Source organism: Cucurbita pepo, chromosome 20, assembly GCF_057944985.1.
Source record: "Cucurbita pepo subsp. pepo isolate OVF chromosome 20, ASM5794498v1, whole genome shotgun sequence".
Lineage (NCBI taxonomy): Eukaryota > Viridiplantae > Streptophyta > Magnoliopsida > Cucurbitales > Cucurbitaceae > Cucurbita > Cucurbita pepo.
Window position 1 is genome coordinate 1935819 of NC_141817.1, and position 21799 is coordinate 1957617.

General features: G+C 42.8%; 4 protein-coding genes and 1 long non-coding RNA gene across 8 annotated transcripts; 4 read left to right on the forward strand and 1 right to left on the reverse strand.

Annotated features, from left to right (window-relative positions):
• Positions 1 to 243: 243 nt before the first annotated feature.
• Positions 244 to 9807, reverse strand: LOC111783393 (uncharacterized). Of its 4 annotated transcripts, XR_002813365.2 has the most exons (8): positions 9666 to 9805; positions 8615 to 9560; positions 2082 to 2403; positions 1878 to 1995; positions 1643 to 1752; positions 627 to 741; positions 411 to 531; positions 244 to 337 (listed from the first exon to the last, which is right to left on the reverse strand). It is a non-coding gene; the product is annotated as an uncharacterized LOC111783393 (long non-coding RNA). The 4 variants fall into 4 exon arrangements; XR_015414673.1 differs by having other exon boundaries at positions 627 to 1752; positions 8615 to 8761; positions 9666 to 9807; XR_015414672.1 differs by having other exon boundaries at positions 627 to 1752; positions 2082 to 2383.
• Positions 538 to 2281, forward strand: LOC111783390 (phenylacetaldehyde oxime monooxygenase CYP71AN24-like). The gene is made up of 2 exons (XM_023664320.2): positions 538 to 1569; positions 1673 to 2281. The coding sequence occupies exons 1-2, from the start codon at positions 616 to 618 to the stop codon at positions 2279 to 2281; spliced, it is 1563 nt and encodes a 520-aa protein (XP_023520088.2). The 5' UTR covers positions 538 to 615.
• LOC111783391 (phenylacetaldehyde oxime monooxygenase CYP71AN24-like) lies at positions 8166 to 10316 on the forward strand. The gene is made up of 2 exons (XM_023664321.2): positions 8166 to 9411; positions 9501 to 10316. The coding sequence occupies exons 1-2, from the start codon at positions 8467 to 8469 to the stop codon at positions 10113 to 10115; spliced, it is 1560 nt and encodes a 519-aa protein (XP_023520089.2). The 5' UTR covers positions 8166 to 8466; the 3' UTR covers positions 10116 to 10316.
• Positions 10317 to 10458: 142 nt separating this feature from the next.
• Positions 10459 to 17532, forward strand: QS (quinolinate synthase). Its single transcript, XM_023664319.2, has 7 exons — positions 10459 to 11745; positions 11873 to 12157; positions 13124 to 13342; positions 13475 to 13654; positions 14531 to 15043; positions 16439 to 16600; positions 16680 to 17532. Exons 1-7 carry the CDS (start codon positions 10990 to 10992, stop codon positions 16731 to 16733), a joined length of 2169 nt encoding a protein of 722 aa, XP_023520087.1. The 5' UTR covers positions 10459 to 10989; the 3' UTR covers positions 16734 to 17532.
• Positions 17533 to 17775: 243 nt separating this feature from the next.
• LOC111782649 (manganese-dependent ADP-ribose/CDP-alcohol diphosphatase) lies at positions 17776 to 21408 on the forward strand. The gene is made up of 2 exons (XM_023663442.2): positions 17776 to 18083; positions 20067 to 21408. Exon 2 carries the CDS (start codon positions 20088 to 20090, stop codon positions 21108 to 21110), a length of 1023 nt encoding a protein of 340 aa, XP_023519210.2. The 5' UTR covers positions 17776 to 18083; positions 20067 to 20087; the 3' UTR covers positions 21111 to 21408.
• Positions 21409 to 21799: the final 391 nt, after the last annotated feature.

Here is a 21799-nt window from a genome sequence, read left to right on the forward strand (position 1 = left end):
TGATACCACTTGTAACAGCCTAAGGCCATTGCGAGTAGATATTGTTCTCTTTGAGCTTTCCGTTTTGGACTTCTTTCAAGATTTTTAAAACGTGTCTACTGTGGGAGGATCTAAATTCTTACAAATGATGTAAATTCTTACAAATGATGCTTTGTATTCCCCCCGAATCGGGGTGGGATCTCACAAGTGCATGTAGCAATAATTCATAGAACAACACATGCATACAAACATTAAGAACGGTAGTTATCCAATATGAAAGTGCCTTACCTTAAATCAAGAAGAAACAATATGCTACACTGTTCCAAACCTTATCACACCAGCAATTAGTTGAAAATTCCTAGCAAAATACCATAAATTAGCCACATCGAATGTAATTTACGCTTAAAACAAGAAAAATCAGGTAAACTGACCTTAAAAATCAAGCTAGGAGAAAAATCTAGAAGGGACATCAAATGGAAGCACAACCGACAAACTAGAAGGAGACAACAAACTTATCACTGGTCGGTTCTTGATGCTGAAGTCAAGTCGAAGCTGGATTAAAGGATCTTAAACTTAGGATAAACATTAGTTGCAGGAAGACGAAGCTGGAAGATTACCATAATAAAGAACAAAAGAATGGATCGAACCTCAAATTTTCAACATTGGAAGAGGCAACAATTTCAATATGGAGAAGCCATTCACTTCAATCCCATCTCTATTTCTTTTTGCCTTTTCTTCTTCTTCCTCCTCCTTTTGCTTAAGCTGTTCAGAGGCAAAAAACAAAGCATCAATTTCCCTCCTTCACCACCCAAACTGCCAATCATCGGAAACCTTCACCAATTAGGAACCTTGCCGCACCAATCTTTGGCGTCTCTTTCGAAGAAATATGGGCCTCTCATGCTCCTAAAGTTAGGCCAGACCCCAACTCTGGTGGTTTCATCAGCAAAAATGGCTAGAGAAGTAATGAAGACCCATGACCTCAAATTCTCCAACAGACCCAAAACTACAGCCACTAATCTCTTGTTCTACGGATGCCAAGACATGGGTTTTGCCCCATATGGAGCGTACTGGAGACAAGCCAGAAAAATGTGCGTTCTTGAGCTTTTTAGCTTCAAAAGAGTGGAGTCCTTTCAGTATATCAGAGGTGAAGAAGTCGGTGTTCTTATCAGTAGGATTCATAAGGCTTGTGCTGGCGGTGAGGTTGTGAATCTCAGCAAGTTATTCCTTCAAATCTCAAACAATATAGTGTCCAGATGCGTTATGGGAAAGAAGTTTGAGGATGAAAATGGGAACAATAGATTTCGAGACGTATCAAGAAGGGTAATCGAGCTACTCTCAGCGTTTTGTGTGGCAGATTTCTTCCCTGCTTTCGGATGGGTTGATGTAGTTAGAGGGTTCATTGGGGAACTGAAAACAATTTCTAGAACAATGGATGAATTCTTGGATAGGGTAATTGAAGAGCACAAGACAGAGTTAAGAACCGGTAAACCTGATGATAAAAGGGATTTCTTGGATATTATGCTGCAGCTCAACCAAGATATCATGCTCGACTATCATTTCACTCCGGACAACCTCAAAGCCATATTACAGGTTTCTCTGTCTCTGTTTCTCTCTTAGTTACTTTTACTCCTTCGACTAGCAATTGAAAATAGGATGAACATACCGAAATTCAATATGGCTGTCGGAATTGTAGGACATGTTCGCCGGTGGGAGTGACACATCTGCAACAGCATTGGAATGGGCAATGGCAGAGCTGATTAGAAACCCGAACACCTTGAAGAAAGTTCAAGAAGAGATCAGAACAATAGTTGGAAAGAAGCCAAAAATTGAAATGAATGACATTAGCAAAATGGAGTACATGAAATGTGTGATAAAAGAATCTCTAAGACTACACCCACCAATTCCTCTGCTTGTGCCACGAGAAACATCAGACGTCGTCGACATCGAAGGCTACCATGTGGCATCAGGAACCAGTGTCTTCGTGAATGCTTGGGCAATCCAAAGAGACCCCACAATCTGGGAAAGGCCAAACGAGTTCATCCCAGAGAGATTCATGGAGAAAAATTGTGCTGACTTCAAAGGCTTAGATTTTGAGTTCATACCATTTGGAAGTGGAAGAAGGAAGTGCCCTGGATTGTCGTTTGCGCTTGCTTCTTTTGAATGTGTGTTGGCCAACCTTCTCTATTGGTTTGATTGGAAGTTGCCTGAGGACATGGCGGGAGAATTGTTGGACATGAGTGAACTCCATGGAATCACTGTTCGCAAGAAGATTCCTCTCCATCTCACCCCATTACCATTGTAGTCTAATGGAATATCATTTGCAATTGCTTCCTTTCAACAAATCTTCTCTACTGGTTCGCTTGGAAGCTTCCTGTGTTGGACGTTGAAGAAGAAAATGGATTCCCTGTTTGCAAGAAAATCCCCCTGCATCTCAAGTCAGTACCATGTAACTAGTAAAATAAAGTAAATTCTAACGAGGGATCGAAATATCAAGTCGAATACATTATATATATATTCTATAATTCTTTTAATGTTGGTAGAATAAATTTAGATATTTTAGGAATAGATTGACTCTTGTTGACTCTGACAATTCCGAAGATAGTGTCGACGAAAAAATTGGACCGAAAAATTAACGGAAGTAAAAGGAGAGAGAGTGAGAGATTGGCTGATATGGGTGAAGACTAGATGTTTTTATTTTACTTTAGTTGAACGGTTTAAATAACAAATCTAATTACAAAAATACAAAAACCAATTATACAAAACAGAGGAAGTGGACGAAGACTTCGCCCAGCCAAAACAATGGCTCCTAGAATCACGCTTCTCCATTCACGTGAATTCAGATGTAACTAAATAAGGAATGACTTTTATTTAACAATCTCTCCCTAAAAGCTGTACCTTATTATTTGAACTCCGATCTTTGAGCGTAGTTCTTCGAATTTTACCCGCGCCAGGGACTTGGTGAAAATGTCTCCAAGTTGTTCCTCTGTTCGGATGAAATCAATCTTGATGAGCCCTCGATCTGCACATTCTCGAATGTAGTGGAATCTGATTTCTATGTGCTTGCTCCGGTCGTGCAAAACTGGATTTTTGATCAGGGAGATCGTAGCTTTGTTGTCTACGTATAATATTGGTGGATCGCTTTCTCTCCCGATGAGTTCTTCCATGAGTCGTGCAAGCCAGATCCCTTGTGTTGCTGCCATCGAAGCGGCGATGTATTCTGCTTCGCAGGAAGACAAAGCAACCACCTTCTGTTTTGTTGATTGCCAGCAGATCGCGCCGCCTGAGAGAAAGTAGATCATTCCGCTGGTGCTCTTACGATCATCAACGTCACCGGCCATGTCACTATCACTGTAGCCGACCAGCTTGAGTTTCTCCTTTCCGCTCCCTGCATAATATCTCACACCCCAGCCTCTGGTTCCGGCTACATAGCGCAGGATGCGCTTGACAGCCACTAGATGCTCCTCCCTAGGTGCTTCCATAAACCTGCTCACATAGCTAACAGAATAAGCAAGATCAGGACGAGAGTTTACCAGATAGCGCAGACTCCCGACAATGCTGCGGTAATTGGTGGAGTCGACTGTCGTCTTAGTGCCGGCCTTCCTTAGTCGAAGTCGGGCCTCCATTGGCGTCCTGGTAGGATTACTGTCCACAAGCCCAGTTGTGTCCAGCAGCTTCCTCGCGTATGCACTTTGGCAGATGGAGATACCGGAAGAGTTCTGTTGCACTTCAATGCCGAGGTAGTAGCTGAGCACACCGAGATCGCTCATCTCAAAGTTTTTCGACATCTCCTTCTTGAACCTTCCGAGGACTCCCACGTCGCCTCCAGTGATTATGAGGTCGTCGACGTACACTCCCACGATCAGTCGCTTTTTGCCATGGCCGTACGTGTACATGCCATGCTCAGAGGCACAACGTTTGAAATTCAGTGACAGTAGGGTACTGTCGAGCTTCGCGTTCCAGGCTCGTGGGGCTTGTCGAAGCCCGTAGAGTGCTTTGTGCAGACGCAGTACCTTATTGGGGTTGTCGTTATCCAGGAAGCCAGGTGGTTGTCGAACATAGACGGTCTCCTTCAACTCTCCGTTAAGGAAAGCAGACTTTACGTCCATATGGTGAACCTCCCAAGAGTGATGTGCTGCAATTGCCAGCAAGAAACGAACGGATTCTAACCTTGCTACTGGCGCAAATACCTCTTCGAAGTCCACTCCTTGCTTCTGGACGTAGCCCTTCGCCACCAGACGAGCCTTGTGCTTCACAACTTCTCCTTTTTCGTTGCGCTTCAGTTTGAAGACCCATTTGAGCCCTATGGCTCGGTGTCCCGGTGGCATATCCTCTAGACTCCACGTCTGGTTCTGAGTGATGGATGTCATCTCATCCTGCATTGCCTTCCGCCAGCACGGGTTCTTTTCTGCTTCGGCGAAGGTGTTTGGTTCATCTGCACTGACGGCATGTAGTTCGGCCACTTCTTCGAGCTCGCGCGCTGCTAGTCCAGGTGGTTCACCTCCTCCCACTAGGTCATCCATCCTCCGGTACCTAGCCTCCAGATCAGTATCGTGATCTGCATCCAGCGTCGAATCTGCAGTCCGTGGTGTTGCGAATTCCACTGGTTCAGATGGTGCACATGCTGGCGGCGGTGACGTCTCCTGATGCTGGGCTCCTCCTTCTTCAGGCTCGGTGACGAGGTACTCCACCGTGAATTGATTTGGATTACGGTCTGCCTCGATCACGTCATTACACTGCCAGAAGGTGTTTTCGTCGAAGACGACGTCACGAGACACGTTAGCTCGCCCCCCTACAGGATCATAGAGTCTGTACGCCTTGCTCCCGGGTTCGTAGCCGATGAAGACGACCTTCAGCCCCCTGGGATCGAGCTTGGCGAGATGGGGACGTGTTACCTTCATGTATGCGACGCAGCCGAACACGCGAAAATGATGTACTGTTGGTTTTTTGTTGTACCAGGCCTCATATGGCGTCTTCCCGTCGAGGCTTCGGGTTGGTGACCGATTGAAGAGATAGACAGCCGTCATTACTGTCTCTCCCCAGAATCTCCCAGGCATCCCGGCCGTCACCAACAATGACCTCGCTGTCCCGACAATGGTCTGATTTCGGCGCTCTACCACTCTGTTCTGTTGGGGGGAGTAGGGCGCCGTTAGGTGCCGTTGTATGCCGATCTCGTCGCAGTACTTACTGAAACTTGCCGAGGTGAATTCTCCGCCTCGGTCTGTGCGCAGCACTCGCATCTTCTTCTCACATTCGGCCTCCGCTCGCACTTTAATGTGCTTAACCGCCTCACTTTTCGCTTGCAGCAGAGTCAGCCACATGAAGCGGCTTTTGTCATCGACTAACAGGAGGAAGAGACTCTTACCGCCTGGGGTCGCCGGCTTGATGGGCCCGCAGATATCGCCGTGTACAAGCTCCAACGGCTCATCGGCTCGGTAGGCTGTTCGAGACGGAAAGGGTGTGCGCCTCTGTTTGCCGATGAGGCACCCGTCGCACAGCTTGTTCACGCCTTTGATTTCTGGCAAGCCGGGCACCAACTCCTTCTGTAGCTTTTCTAGGGCAGGAAAGTTTAAGTGTCCGTACCTTGCGTGCCACCTCCAAGATACCTCTTCGGTCTTGGCCGAGAGGCTAACGGGTTGGTCTATCTCTAACTCCAGGATGTAAAGGCGGTTTGTCCTGCGCCTTGCCTGCGTGAGCAGCCGTCGTTGATTATCGCAGATTTTGAGTAGTCCGCGCTCGATGGAAATGAAGCACAACCTGTCTCATCGAGTTGACCCAGGCTCACAAGGTTAGCCTTGAGCCTCGGGATGAAGTAGACGTCGGTCAGCTTGCGATGCTTGCCTCCCTTACTGACGAACAGAATGGTGCCGAGCCCTTCGATTTCGACGACGGAGCCGTCGCCGAATTTCACCGTCCCACGAATCCCCGAGTCGAGCTTGGAGAATGCAGATCTAGCCCCGGTCATATGGTTTGTTGCCCCTGTGTCAAGGATCCATTGCCGGTGCTCGTGTTGCTCGTCCCTCGCGCCGATCTGAGCGAACACTCGCTCCTCCTCCAGTTGAATTGGCTCCCCAGCTGGTGCCATCTTTGCTACGCCCAACTGGAGCTCTTTCTTGGGTTCAACATCGTCGTCGGATTTGGAATCGAAGGGGACGCATGCAGTTACCATGAAGAGAGCTGGCAATTTCTGCTCAGGTGTCCTCTCTTCCCACAGTTCGAGCATTGGATCGGCCTGCCATTGGTCGACTCCTTTTTTTGATTCCCATCTTTCCCGCGCGTGCGCCCGTGGGACATCCATGGCTTCTTACCGCCTTTGCGGCTAGAGGAGGACCCGTTGCTCTCACCGGTGTTGTCGCGGAGCTTTAGGCGTGCAAGCCATTCCTCCTCCGTGAGGAGTAGACGGCCCTCCTTGTCAACAGCTGAAGTGGTATTCTTCTTCCGCTGCTCGACGTTACGTAGTCTTCCGGTCACCTCTTCCACTGTTAGGTCGTTCACGTCAAGCAATGTCTCGATTGAAATCGCAACTTGCTCGAGGTGATCGGGGACGACCTGCAACATCTTCTTCATTCTTCCGCTGCTCGACGTTACGTAGTCTTCCGGTCACCTCTTCCACTGTTAGGTCGTTCACGTCAAGCAATGTCTCGATTGAAATCGCAACTTGCTCGAGGTGATCGGGGACGACCTGCAACATCTTCTTCATTCTTCCGCTGCTCGACGTTACGTAGTCTTCCGGTCACCTCTTCCACTGTTAGGTCGTTCACGTCAAGCAATGTCTCGATTGAAATCGCAACTTGCTCGAGGTGATCGGGGACGACCTGCAACATCTTCTTCATTCTTCCGCTGCTCGACGTTACGTAGTCTTCCGGTCACCTCTTCCACTGTTAGGTCGTTCACGTCAAGCAATGTCTCGATTGAAATCGCAACTTGCTCGAGGTGATCGGGGACGACCTGCAACATCTTCTTCACGATTTCTGTCTCGCTGATGCCACCACCCGATCGGGGACGACCTGCAACATCTTCTTCACGATTTCTGTCTCGCTGATGCCACCACCGAGGGTGGTGATGCTGTTGGCGAGCCCCGTGATCCGCATTGAAAAATAATCGACGGATTCGCCGTCCTTAAAGCGCCGATTCTGCGGTGCGCTTGGTGGAAAGAGAAGCCAGCATCTCTGGGGGCACAGATCATAATATGGCGGCAAACGCCAGCCGATCCTCCCGGTACTCGATTGTTTCTCCTTCCTCTGGCTCGACAGCGTGCCCATAACCCGTCAACATCGGGTACTGAACGACTCCTCTGGCTCGACAGCGTGCCATAACCCGTCAACATCGGGTACTGAACGACGGCAGTCGTTGTCTCCTTGATCACTCGCTCAACGACAACTCGACGCCGGCACTTGACGGCGGCGTGGAGGAGTGAGCGAGTCTGCTCGAGATGGACCCCACGATGTGCTTATTTTCGACCTTTGCATTTTCTTCTACTCGAACCTGAGACCTGTGTGTTGTTAGGTCGACACTTGGCTCTTCTGTGATGGTATACTACCGATCGCTTCAACGAGGCTCTGATACCACTTGTTGACTGGAAGACAGTGTCGACGAAAAAATTGGCCGAAGGTTTCTAACGAAAAATTAACGGAAGTAAAAGGAGAGAGAGTGAGAGATTCGCTGATATTGCCGAAGACTCGATGTTTTTATTTTACTTCAGTAACGGTTTAAATAACAAATCTAATTAAAAAAATAGAAAAACCAATTATAGGAAGTGGATGAAGACTTCGCCCAAATTGACAAAACAATGGCTCCTAGAATCCCGTGAATTCAGATGTAACTAAATAAGGAATGACTTTTATTTAACAACTCTCACTTACTCTACATATCTATCTACCTTACTAAGTTTCATCATAAGAAATATCAATCAGTCTCGCAAGTGTTTCTCATAAAAAGTTGTGTTCAACAATCTCGTACCATAGCGAAACATTAAGCTGTGTGTCAGCGAGGATACTGGACCCTCAAGGGGGTGGATTGTGAGATTCCACATTGGTTGGAAAGGAGAATGAAACATTCCTTACAAGAGTGCAAAGACCTCTTCTTAATCGACGCGTTTTAAAAACTTAAGGCTAACAGGGCTAACAACAACACGTAACGAACTAAAATGGACAATATCTACTAGCGGTGGACTTGCTTACCTAACACAAATATAAGATTTTGTGTTTCCACCGCCTTGCTTAGTTGTTATTCTCAATAGATTACACTACAAGGAACAGCTAGCACTCGGCAAGTCCAAACCGACACTGACTGATTATTTAAATCGAGGGGTGTGACACATTTTGTAATATTTAAATCGTAGAATGAAGATTTAATAATATAAATGACCCACAACGCAGATTCCAATAATGGGTAATTATTTTATTCTTCTGGGTTTGTAGGGTTGAACTTGCTAAATGTTTCTGGAAACATGGGCAGGATAATATATGCTTAACTAATCCATAAAAGAAGATGGATCTAAGATCACAATTAGAGCAGCAGAGGCAGAGTCAACAACTTGACAATCATATGGATCAGTTCAATCTTTTGAATTGCTCTCTATTTTTCCTACTGTTCTTCATTTTTCTCAAGTTGTTTAGAGTAAAAAAAGTGAACTTACCTCCATCACCACCGAAGCTACCAATACTTGGAAACCTTCATCAGCTGGGCAGGTATCCCCATCGATCGCTGCAAGAACTCTCCAAAAAGTATGGTTCTCTCATGTTTCTGCGACTGGGATTGATTCCAACTCTTGTGGTTTCCTCAGCTGATATTGTCAGAGAGATCTTTAAGAATCATGATATCAGTTTTTCTAACAGGCCCAAATCAACCGCTGCCAATTTGTTCTTCTATGGATACAAAGATGTGGGGTTTTCTCCATATGGGGAATACTGGAGAGGATTAAAAAAGATTTGCACTCTTGAACTTCTAAGTCAGAGAAGAGTGCATGAATTTCAGTATGTGAGGGAAGAAGAAGTTGAAATCTTGGTGAATAAGGTACATAAAGCAAGTTCTTCAGGTTTATCTGTAAATCTTAGTGAGTTGATTACCTCAACCTCAAACAACATAGTTTCAAGATGCATATTTGGAGAGAAATTTGAAGATGAAAATGGAAAGAGCAGATTTGGTGAACTAACAAGAAGGATGGCTAAGTTAGTTGTGGCTTTTAGTGTGGGAGATTTTTACCCTGCTTTTGGATGGATTGACAATATCACAGGCTTAATTGGGCAATTGAAAGAAACATCTCAAGCTCTAGATACTTTTCTTGAACAGTTGATTGAAGAACACAAGACAAAGAAGAATGGCGATTTTCAAGGCGACAGTGAAGAAGATTTTGTGGATATTCTTCTTCAAGTTCAGCAGAAGGATGATCTCGGTTTCGAATTCACTCAAGAAAGTTTAAAATCAGTGTTAGAGGTCTTTTTCTTTCCTACACGCACACAAACAACTCACACAGACATTTTATCAAACAGTTAGTGTTCATTCTAGCTCTATTATTGTTTCAGGATATGTTCATAGCTGGAACGGATACGACGGCATCAGTATTGGAATGGGCGATTGCAGAGCTAGCAAGAAATCCAACAATAATGAAGAAAGCACAACAAGAAATCAGAGAAGTGGTGGGCAAAAAATCAAAGATAGATAGCGATGATATCGTTAAAATGGAATACCTTAAAAGTGTTATCAAAGAATCACTTAGGGTTCATCCACCTGCTCCTCTGTTATTACCTCGAGAAACATCTGAAATGGTGAAGCTGGGAGGATACTGTATTCCATCAAAGACCAGAGTGTTCTTCAATGTTTGGGCGATTCAAAGGGACCCAAAAATCTGGGAGAATCCAGAGGAGTTCATCCCGGAGAGATTTATGAACAACCCAGTTGATTTCAAAGGACAAGAGTGCCATTTCCTCCCATTTGGTGGCGGGAGAAGAATCTGTCCAGGGATGAATTTCGCTTTTGCATCGATCGAATATGTGTTGGCTAACCTTCTACACTCCTTTGATTGGAAGCTGCCTGATGACAGTATGATGGCTCAAGACGTGGACATGAGTGAAGATATGGGGCTCGCTCTCATCAAGAAGCATCCCCTTGTTCTTAAGCCAGTAACATGTTCAACTTAATCTACAATTTGTGACTGTGATGTTGCACGCTAATCACTGTAATCTGGTCTCTGATTGTGTTTTATTTTGTTAATCCTGTTCCTTTGTAGGCTACCAGCTCAAGATCATCGAACAAACTGTTCCTGTTTGTATCCAATCTCCTTCCTTTGTCACAAAAATTAATAACAAATCATCATAGTATGATGATACATTTGATTCTCATAGAGCATATGAACTCGTGATCCAAGCAACGAGTTTACCAATTCAATCAAATTTTTATGATTAAAAAAGATTTTAATTAATTTTTTAGAAAGGACTTTCCTTCCCGAGGCCTACCAGACATGGGAAGGCCACGACAGAATCGTGACAGAAGGCGACGGAAAGCCAGAGGGCGGCTGATGCCAATGGCGGTGGGCCAATGTTCCATTTATGATAGCAATTCGTTTCGCATTTTTCAGCCATCGCTTTCATTCTCCATTTTCATGGCGGCTGTTTCTCTTCTCTATTGAGCCGTTTTTCTAGATTCCGTCCTCTCCTCAACTTCGCAGCCGTTCCCTGTTAATCCATACACTTTCTCGTTCTCTATATCTCTGTTCATCATTCGCACGATTAGCTTCAAATAACAAGTTCAATTCTGAATATTACAGATTAAATCGGCTAAGAAAACCAGTGGAGCAGCCATTATCATCATCTACGTATCGCGATTTCTACCTTGCATTTAATTGATTGGCTCTGCTCGCTTCGCCTCTCCCTCTCTTTCCTTGTCAGATTTTGCCTGCGCTGCGCTCGAGGATCACGCTTTAATGCCCACTACTAATTGACCGCTTGCTCTTTGTTCCTCTCTCATTCTACCTTCTTTGCATTTCGCGACCGTCTTGTTAGTTCCCTTCTTGCAATGGAGTTCTCTGCGATTATGGCAAGTGGAGCTACCTCTTCTTCTGTTGTCTCTCTTTGCTGGAAACCTAATTCTAAGTGTACCGATTTCAAGTTTCTAGCTCAGAAGGCTCCCATATCGTTATTCGAGACCTTTAAATCTGTTCAATCGCCTCAACTTGATACCAATCCACTGAAATCCAGTACCCGAAGCATCAACTCTGGATTCTCATGCTCTGCTGCGACCCTATCTCCCTCGTCTACCACCGAGCTCGTCCCTTTTAAGCTACAGCGCCTGATTGAGGAATTCGAGTCCATATCCGAGCCGATTGATAGAGTGAAGCGGTTGTTACGGTATGCGACTCTTCTCCCTCCTTTAGATGCCGCAGCGAAACATGACTCGCATCGGGTCATGGGGTGTACGGCGCAGGTGTGGTTGGAGGTGCGGATTGATCAAGAGGGCAAGATGAGGTTCGCTGCAGATAGTGATTCAGAGATCTCTAAAGGGTTTTGCTCATGTTTAGTTTCGGTGCTTGATGGTGCGATGCCTGAGGATGTTCTGAGATTGAAGACGGACGATTTGGCTGCTCTGAATGTGGGATTGCCGGGTGGAGAGCGTTCGAGAGTAAATACTTGGTACAATGTTTTGATTAGTATGCAAAAGAGGACTAAGGCTTTGCTTGCAGAGCTTGAAGGGAAGTCGCCATTTGAGCCGTTTCCATCTCTGGTTGTGACTGCTGATAGAGTTCATGCAAAAGGAAGCTATGCCGAAGCTCAGGTAACTGATGACACATTTAATTATTGATTATGTATTAAGGATTAACTATTGAAGATATACACTGTTCATGTACAAAAGCTTGAAATTGGTTTCTGGTAGCAGTACATTTATTCAGTTCCTTTTACAGGCTAGATATCTGTTCCCAAATGATTCTACAGTGAAAGAACTTGTCAAAGTGCTAAGGGAGAAAAAGATTGGCGTTGTTGCACACTTTTACATGGATCCTGAAGTCCAAGGGGTGTTAACTGCTGCCCAGAAGGAATGGCCTCACATTTATATATCTGATTCATTGGTAATGGCAGATATGGCTGTCAAGATGGCTAAAGATGGATGCCAATTTGTAACAGTACTTGGTGTAGATTTCATGTCGGAAAATGTTCGTGCGATTCTTGATCAAGCTGGCTTTGGAGAGGTGCGTCTTCCTTCTCTCAAATTTCGTATTAACTTTTCATTGTTATCTATAGATACAAGATGAACTGATAGTGAAAGTAGGTTAGAATGTAACAGCTCAAGCGCTTTTCAAAATGCGTATGCTAAGGAGAGTTTCACACTCTTTTACAGAATGTTTAGTTCTCCTCCCCAATCGATAGTCCACCCTTCTTCGGGCTATAACAGCCCAAGCCCACCGCTAGCAGATATTGTCCTCTTCGGGCTTCCCCTTTTGGGTTTCCCCTCAAGGTTTTCAAAACGTGTTTGCTAGAGAGAGTTTTCCACACCCTTATAAAGAATGCTTCGTTCTCCTCCCCAACCGATGTAAGGTCTCACAATCCACTCCCCATAGCCAAAGCCTAACACTAGCAAATATTGTCCTATTTGGGCCTTCCCTTTCGGGCTTCCCCTCAAGGTTTTCAAAATGCGTCTGCTAGGGAGAGGTTTCCACACCCTTATAAAGAATGCTTTGTTCTCCTCCCTAATCGATGTAGGATCTCACAATCTACTCCCTTCGAGCTATAACAGCCCAAGTCCACCGCTAGCAGATATTGTCCTCTTTGGGCTTTCTTTTTCGGGATTTCCTTCAAGGTCTTTAAAACGCGTCTGTTAGGGAGAAGTTTCCATACCCTTAGAAAGAATACTTCGACTCTCCTCCCCAACCGACGTGGGATCTCACCGTAACTCTTTCAAAAGCCGACATCCTTCCCATGCTCTATGATTTGTTTTTATGAACTATTAAAGCCTTTGTAATAGTCTAGTGTCATCTCTAATTCAAGAATTTTCTCTGTAAGAAGTTGGGTTCTAACCTTCCAGCGTATGGATGAAACTTGTTCACTCTACATCATGATACATTTTTTGGTCTTCTCTAGATTAATTTAGATGTTGCTGCCCAGCATTTAATGGTGGTGGAACAATTGAGGTATCGATAATGGTTCCATATATGCAGGTAGGTGTGTACAGGATGTCTGATGAACGAATCGGTTGTTCTTTGGCCGAAGCTGCAGCTACTCCTTCTTATATGAATTATCTTGAAATGGCTTCAAAGGACTCTCCCTCCCTGCATGTTATCTACATAAATACATCATTAGAAACGAAAGCCTATGCTCATGAGCTTGTGCCAACAATTACCTGTACATCTTCTAATGTTGTGCAAACAATTTTGCAGGTAGAACATATTCTCTCATTTGCATCCGTTCTGATACTTATTAATCTTTTCGGTGCTAGTAGGAATCAACTTCAAAATACACTCGGAGTCTGCCTTACTGCTTAATGTTCATCCTTTCTTTGCTTTGTTCAGGCTTTTGCTCAAGTACCTGAGTTAAATGTTTGGTATGGGCCTGATTCCTACATGGGTGCAAATATTGTAGAACTGTTGCAGCAGATGACCCAGATGACAGATGAAGAAATTGCAATGGTTCATCCAAAACATAATAGGAACTCAATTAGATCATTGCTCCCTCGTCTGCACTATTACCAGGTTTTTTGGAACTCTGTTTTTTTTTCTCTTTTCGCCCTCTCTTAATTATAGGCTATGGTTGAGCATGTATTGATAAAGCTTGTGCCTCTGAGTGTTATGTTAGTTTTGATATGTTCGCAAATTTTGGCACCTTCTTTTGATTTTGATATGCTCAAGTCCACCACTAATTGATATTGTTCTCTTTCGGCTTTCTCTCAAGGTTTTTAAAATGCGTATGCTAGAGAGAGGTTTCCACACTTGAATAAGGAATAGTTTGTTCCCTTCTCCAACTGATGTGGGATCTCACAATTCACCCCCCTTCGAGGTCCAACGTCCTCGTTGTCACACCACTCAGTGTTCACCCCCCTTCGGGGCTTAGCGTCCTCGCTGACACACTACCTGGTGTCTGGCTCTGATACCATTTGTAACAGCCCAAGTCCACCACTAGTACATATTGTCTCTTTGGGCTTTCCCTCTCGAGGTTCTCCTCAAGGTTTTTAGAACGCGTCTGCTAGGGAGAGATTTCCACACCTTTATAAGAAATGTTTCGTCTTCCTCTCAAATCGATGTGGGATTTCACAATCCACTCCTCTTCGTGGCCCAACGTCTTCGTTGGCACATCACCAGGTGTGGTGGATTGTGAGATCCCACATCAATTGGAGAGAGGAACAAAACATTCCTTATAAGAGTGTGGAAATCTCTCCTTAGTAGATGCATTTTAAAAACTTTGATGGGAAACCCGAGAGGTAAAGCCCAAAGAGGACAATATCGGTTAACGGTTGGCTTGAGTTGTTACATTTTGTATCGTAGATTGTGTTGATTGCCGCATCTTCGTTGACCTATTTGACCTCTAGATTATTGTTCTTATTTGATATAATAGATGTCTTCTAATTTCAGGAAGGTACGTGCATTGTACACCATCTTTTCGGGCATGAAGTTGTGGAAAAGATAAACGAAATGTACTGTGATGCATTCCTTACTGCTCACTTCGAAGTCCCTGGAGAAATGTTTTCTTTAGCGATGGAAGCAAAAAGAAGAGGAATGGGAGTTGTTGGTTCCACCCAGAATATATTGGATTTCATAAAACAAAGGGTGCAAGAAGCTTTGGACAGAAATGTCAATGAACATCTACAATTCGTGTTGGGAACAGAATCCGGAATGATAACATCAATTGTTGCAGCCATTCGTAATTTATTCAATTCTGCAAAATCCACTTCTGGAGGAGCAAAGATCAACGTGGAGATTGTCTTTCCCGTGTCATCAGATTCAATGACAAGAACATCATCAAGTTCATCCCCAGGCCAAAACCCGGTTGTACTTGGTGACATCAATTTACCTGTAGTGCCCGGAGTTTCCAGTGGGGAGGGATGTTCTATTCACGGTGGCTGTGCATCTTGTCCATACATGAAGGTTAGTATTTATAGATACTTTAGCACCCAAGTAAATTTTGTTCCCATGCAATCATAGTCTGTGATGTCCCACGTTGGTTGGGGAGGAGAACAAATCACCCTTTAGAAGGGTGTGGAAACCTTCCCCTAGCAGACGCGTTTTAAAGCCTTGAGGGGAAGCCCGAAAGGGAAAGCCCAAAGAGGACAATATCTGCTAGCGGTGGATCTGGGTCGTTACAAATGGTATCAGAGCCAGTCACCGGAAGATGTGCCGGCTTTCTCGCTGTTCCCCGAAGGGGGTAGACACGAGGCGGTGCGCCAGTAAGGATGCTGGGCCCCAAAGGGGGGTGGATTTGGGGGCGGTCCCACATCGATTGGATAAAGGAACGAGTGCCAGCGAGGACGCTGGGCCCCGAAGGGGGGTGGATTGTGATGTCCCACATTGGTTGGGGAGGAGAACAAATCACCCTTTAGAAGGGTGTGGAAACCTTCCACCATGCAGACGCGTTTTAAAGCCTTGAGGGGAAGCCCGAAAGAGAAAGCCCAAAGAGGACAATATTTGCTAGCGGTGGATCTAGGTCGTTACATAGTCTCATTCGATATGGATAATGTTGTGAGGGGTTTGTATGTAGCATGTTCCAATTTGAATAAGCAATTTGTGAGATCCCATACCGGTTGGAGAGGGGAACCAAACATTCTTTATAAGGGTGTGAAAACCTCTCCCTAATAGACGTGTTTTAAAACCGTGAGACTGACGACACGTAATGGGCCAAAGTGAACAATATCTGTTAGCGGTGGGCTTTGACGGTTACAAATGGTATCAGAGCCAGACACCCGAGCAGTGTGCCAGCGAGGACGCTGGGCCCTCAATGAGGGTGGATTGTAAGATCTCACATCGGTTGGAGAGAGGAACAAAACATTCTTTATAAGAGTATGGAAACTTCTCCCTAACAGACGCGTTTTAAAATCGTGAGATTGACGGTGATATGTAACGGGTCAAAACTGACAATATCTGTTAGCGGTGGGCTTGGACTATTACAAATGGTATCATGCTAGACACTGGGCGGTGTGCTAACGAGGATGCTGGCCGCCAAGGAGGGTGGATTGTGAGATCTCAGATCGGTTGGAGAGGGGAACAAAACATTCTTTATAAGAGTGTGGAAACCTTTTCCTAATAAATGCGTTTTTAAACTGTGAGGCTGACGGCGATACGTAACGAGTCAAAGCGGACAATATCTGTTAGCGGTGGGCTTGAGCTGTTACACAATTAGTTCTTTTCCTCCCTTAATCAATTGATTGGAGGGGGGAAACTTGGCAAGCCTAAATAGTGTCATTAGTTTTTTCTCTTAGCATAATCTTTCTGAAACGAGACGACATTGTCTAGAATTCTCACATCATCTTGTATGGTATGATCCAGATGAATTCTCTCAGCTCTCTTATGAAAGTTTGTCAAAATCTCCCCAACAACAGAAGTGCAATTTCAGCACATGAAGCCAAGAGATTCAAACTGCACACAGTAACAGGAAAATCAGTAGCAGATATCGGGTGCGAACCAATCCTGCACATGAGAGATTTCCAGGTTTGTTTCATTGAATCCATGACCTCTTAGATTCCTCCTCTATTCACTTGTATGACCCTTCACTGGTTCATTTTTTCAGGCTTCAAAACAGCTGCCGGAGAAACTTGTTCATCAGATACTCAATCGGCATTAGCAATGGGGACAGTTTTAGCAAGTCAATCCATGCTAGTTTCTTCTCATCCGCTGCTGTTGAGCCAAGAACATGTGGAATCATTCTCTCTTCTGAGCTAAGTTTTTCCCTGAATAACACAACCATTTATGTATCACCTCGCATAAATCTTTAATCACTACTAAATCCAGTAGCTTTAGATGATCAAGTATGATTTACTTAATCTTTTATATAGATTTGTAACCGTTCTCGACTGTGCGACACAGAACTAAGTTATATTTATAATAGATTCATCGAGTTCTTGATAGACTCAAAAAATGGTTGTACCCTTAGGTTAAGATTCTCGTTTTCACAAGAACGTCCCTCCCAATACACTTCTTATCAATCTTCCAACTCCTCCCGACTTTTCGAGATTGAATCTTGACTTTTCTTGAGCCAAGATAATGGAGGCACACTGAACAATCCAAGCTCACTGCTAGTAGTTATTGTCCTCTTTAGGTTTTTTTATTTGGACTCCCCTTACAGCTTTTAAAACATATCTGCTAGGGAGAAGTTTTCCCATCCTTTAAAGAATGCTTCGTTTTCTTCTGATGTGGGATGTCACACGCACTCCATTCTATCTTTCGTAGAATATCACATCACTCGTTCTTCCTAGGATGTTGGATATTTTTATTTATTTATTTTTATATAGAATTAAGGGTTGTAACCTAAATTTGAGGTGAAGTGATTGATTGACCGATGGTCGACAAGTTGATTTATTATGGCGTGTTGTAAGAATGATTCTTATTACTCCATGAATACCTCATATACCAATTATAAAAGATGTTAGTATAAAATTATAAAAATAAAATTTAAATTTTTAAGTAAAATTATCTTAATTATTTGTTATTTTATATTTTGTACCAAAAAAATCATTTTAATTATTAACAATTGTCATTATTTCTTTAAAAAAATATATTTAACTCGACCTACAATTTGTCAAATATTTCAAAATAAGATCGAATTTAAGTAATTAATGATTAAAATTAAAATATTTAAAAATTTTAGATTAATTAAAAAGAAAAATATATCCATTTTTACCTTTGTGGGACCCACGATTTAAAAGAAATTGAATAAAAATATTCGAGCCGCTGACTATTTCGTTAATTTCATTGGACCACGTAAGCACATGTTCAACCGACACGGGTTAGGCAGTCAAAGGGTAATGTAGTCATTACGGTATGTATTTGAGGCTATTTCAGTCAGTTTGATTTTAACAACTACCCTCACAAGAACTTCTCCATTCTGTTTCTTCTATAGTTTTATTTCTCGGAATTTGGGTGAAGGACCCATTGTTGATTTTCTTCTCTCTTTTTCAATTCTCTAAGGAATCAGGTAATTTGAGTTACGAATTTTCCCTCCGATTTTTCACTCTTTCTTGTCATCTCATCGAAGTGATTGATTTTTTTTCTCTCTAATTTATCTCGTCTTATGTGCAATTGACGTTCTACGTTATTCACAGAGATTTTCGGCTTAATCTGGAGTTTTTTAAGCATAATGCCTAGAGATTTCATCGCTTTCTTCATGATTAGCTTTCAATTTGTTGTTTAAGAACTTTTTTCTGCTTTCGAGTTTCGAGTTGAATGGTTTATTGATCGATATATTGCTGCATTGGGAACTTTCTCGAGTTCAAACACCTTGGCTATTGTCCTACTATCTGATTTCTGTTCTTTTAGGTTTTAGGGTTTTCACGATAGGGGTTTACCTGTTCTGTTTAGTTATTAGCAGAAGATTTTAGAATGCCTTAGCTATTTTTGTCTGAGCTCTCTGATTGATGATTGAGGTATAATTTTGAACAAGTATACAACATTCTTGTGAATTGACGGTAGTAGTTAGGATGGTAAGATTGTTTTCATTGAGGTGTTGATTTATTTTATCAAGTTAAAAGAAATGCTCTGTGTCTACTTTTCCTTGAAAATTATGCCATGTAAGAGTGCATCGAAGGCTTGTTGGCTTTATACTTGGATGTCACGGATGAAGATGAAGCTTCTAGTTCATAACTTTTTCTTCTTCCACATGTTTTACGTCTGACAACTCCTTGCATCAGAAAACTTTTGAATTCACCATAGTACTGATCCAGACTTTTTTGATCTCTAACCTTTCGTTTGCCCCGTCTTCTTTTTCTACGTGAGAGAAGAGTGCTGATGTAATAGCCCAAACCCATCGCTATCAAATATTGTCCTCTTTGGACATTCCCTTATGGGCTTCTCCTCAAAGTTTTAAGACGCATCCTCTAGATAGAGGTTTTCACACCCTTATAAAAAATGCTTTGTTACCCTCTCCAACCGATGTGGGATCTCACAATCCACCCTCTTCGACATTTCCCTCTCCAATCGATGTAGAATCTCACACATAACAAGTTCCTTGGGGAGATTTTCTATAACATGTATCCTTCATTCCTTTTCATTTTGGTGTCTTGTGCCTTGAAATTTCATTCGAAATTATTTTTTGATAAAAGAATTGGTTGTCCAATAGTTTATTTCTGTCATTCCAAGTCTGGAGAATTGAGAATAAGGCCCCTTCGCAAAGTCTCTATTCTTCTTTCTTTTATCTCTAAAACAGATGGCAGCACATTAAGGAAAAGGAAAGGACTTCTTTTTCTCCTATAGTTATCTTTTATTCATAACCTTTACCCTCAAAAGAAAAACAAAATCCCACATAAAGAGGTGAAAGAAAGAAAGAAAGAAAGAAAGACCCTGATAGTGTAGCATGCTTTAGGCTTTGCTGCTTTGGTACCACATGAGACAGGCCTACTAGAACAACCATGCCATAGAAAAGCACATGGTGCCTGATGTTAGATGCTAGATACATATGCAAGGCATTATCAGGGGGTAACATTTTTGTTCAATGGAAGACGACCATGATAATAAATGAAAAGGTTTACCGTACCATGGCTTGTCAATGATTTTCATCCTATTCCTCCTATACTTGCCATGTTAGGATTTTGATTACATTTGTTAATGAGACCTATCTATATCTATTGTGAGATCCCATATTGGTTGGGGAGGAGAACCAAGCATTCTTTATAAGGGTGTGAAAACTTCTTCCTTGTAGACACGTTTTAAAACCTTGAGGGGAAGTTTAGAAGGAAAAGCTCAAAGAGGACAATATCTACTAGCGGTGGGCTTGAGCTGTTACATCTATCTTCCTAGACCTAAACATAGCCATAGGAAACTCTCTGGACTCTCGTTGTTAGTGTCTGGTTCTTTTGATTGCATGGTGACCATTTCTCAAACTTGTGGCCAAATAACTGTTATTTGCTTCTTCAAGAACTTCTTTTATGGGATCTTATTCTTATAATTCATGCTGTTCTGATAGGATTCACGTGTTTACTACAATATGGCATCTGCGAATGGAGTAGAAAGTTTTCAAGGAAAGCAGCCTTTATTTTCTTTCGGTGTTATCTCCGATGTTCAGTATGCTGATATTCCTGATGGTCGCTCATTCCTTGGCACTCCCCGTTATTATCGACATAGTATTCATGTACTGAACAGAGCAGTGCAAAACTGGAACAACCATCAAAAGCTTAAATTCGTCCTAAATTTTGGAGACATTGTTGATGGATTTTGCCCCAAGGACCAATCTCTCAGCTCTGTAAAGAAAGTAGTTGGTGAATTTGATAAGTTTAATGGTCTGGTATATCATATGATTGGAAACCACTGCCTCTACAATCTTCCACGCAAGGAATTACTTCCACTATTGAAGATTTCAAAACTTGATGGAGGTCATGCTTATTACGGCTTCTCACCTACTCCGAATTTCAGATTCGTCGTACTTGATGGTTATGATATAAGTGTTATTGGTTGGCCTCAGGATCATCCAAACTCAATGGAGGCCCTCCAAATTCTATCCCAGAGAAACCCAAATGCAGACAAGAATAGCCCATCAGGACTGATTGGCTTAGAAAGAAGATACCTTATGTTCAATGGAGGAGTTGGTAAAGAACAATTGAAATGGTTAGATGGTGTACTTCAGGAAGCAACACATTTAAAGCAAAAGGTGATTGTTTGCAGTCATCTGCCCCTAGATCCTGGGGCGACATCTTTTGAAGCACTTCTATGGAACTACGACGAAGTAATGAACCTGATACACAATTACAATTGTGTCAAAGTTTGCCTGGCTGGGCACGATCATAAAGGTGGATATACAATTGATTCCCATGGAATACATCATAGAGTTCTTGAAGCAGCCCTTGAGTGTCCCCCTGGCAGCGACGCGTTCGGACACATCGACGTCTACAATGATGGACTGTATCTTATTGCTACAGACCGAATGAGCAGCTCAAGAATGCCTTTCGATTCCGATCGAACTTGTGACAGTGAGAATGGCTGCATTACAGACCCTTTAACATCTACATTATAAATCATCTTATGACGTATATATTTCATGGTCATAAGTATATAGCCATTCGAAAAGGGAAAACTACGAAATTTTAAGTTAGATTCCCTCGTAGAAAGGGCTGAGGATCCCTCAAAATTTTCCTTGTCAAATATGTGGTGGAGAAAGAAAACGAAAAATGGTTTCGAATTTTTTGTTTATTGCTAACTACTATACACCGTTTTATTATTATTTTCTTTACTTCAAGCTATTACGAGTAGGAATGGTACTTGATGTCTTCCCAAATACTAAATGGGTAAAACATTATATGTGTTTATATATACATCATTTTCTACGTAGGATTGTATGGAAAGAAATTAAGTGATGGTAGATGCATTATTAATAAATGCATGAATTTCCCGTTTGTTTTGAAGAGATTTTTTAGTATTACAAATATAGGTACGAAGATTTGAACTTCTGACCTCTAACATATTAAGCATAGATATCTTTCTTCTAACATATTAAGCATCTGACCTCTAACATATTAAGCATAGATATCTTTCTTTTTGGTTTCAAAAGTCATATTGATGGGGCTCGAGAGAACTTTCACCAACAAAATATCCTGCGGTAGAACAATGAAAACATATCGAAATAGTAAACTTGTACTCCACCATGTTCTAAGGTTGGGAGTGTTGCAACCATTTGTGTTCCATTCAAGCTATGTATCTACCCTA

Bases quoted from the DNA above. Each gene is read 5' to 3' on its own strand.
- QS (XM_023664319.2), top strand. From the start codon at position 10,990: ATGGAGTTCTCTGCGATTATGGCAAGTGGAGCTACCTCTTCTTCTGTT. The intron at 11,746-11,872 runs GTAACTGATGAC...TTCCTTTTACAG, and splicing joins GAAGCTATGCCGAAGCTCAG to GCTAGATATCTGTTCCCAAA. The intron at 13,343-13,474 runs GTAGAACATATT...TGCTTTGTTCAG, and splicing joins TTGTGCAAACAATTTTGCAG to GCTTTTGCTCAAGTACCTGA.
- LOC111782649 (XM_023663442.2), top strand. From the start codon at position 20,088: ATGGCATCTGCGAATGGAGTAGAAAGTTTTCAAGGAAAGCAGCCTTTA.
- LOC111783391 (XM_023664321.2), top strand. From the start codon at position 8,467: ATGGATCTAAGATCACAATTAGAGCAGCAGAGGCAGAGTCAACAACTT. The intron at 9,412-9,500 runs GTCTTTTTCTTT...TTATTGTTTCAG, and splicing joins GTTTAAAATCAGTGTTAGAG to GATATGTTCATAGCTGGAAC.
- LOC111783390 (XM_023664320.2), top strand. From the start codon at position 616: ATGGATCGAACCTCAAATTTTCAACATTGGAAGAGGCAACAATTTCAA. The intron at 1,570-1,672 runs GTTTCTCTGTCT...TCGGAATTGTAG, and splicing joins ACCTCAAAGCCATATTACAG to GACATGTTCGCCGGTGGGAG.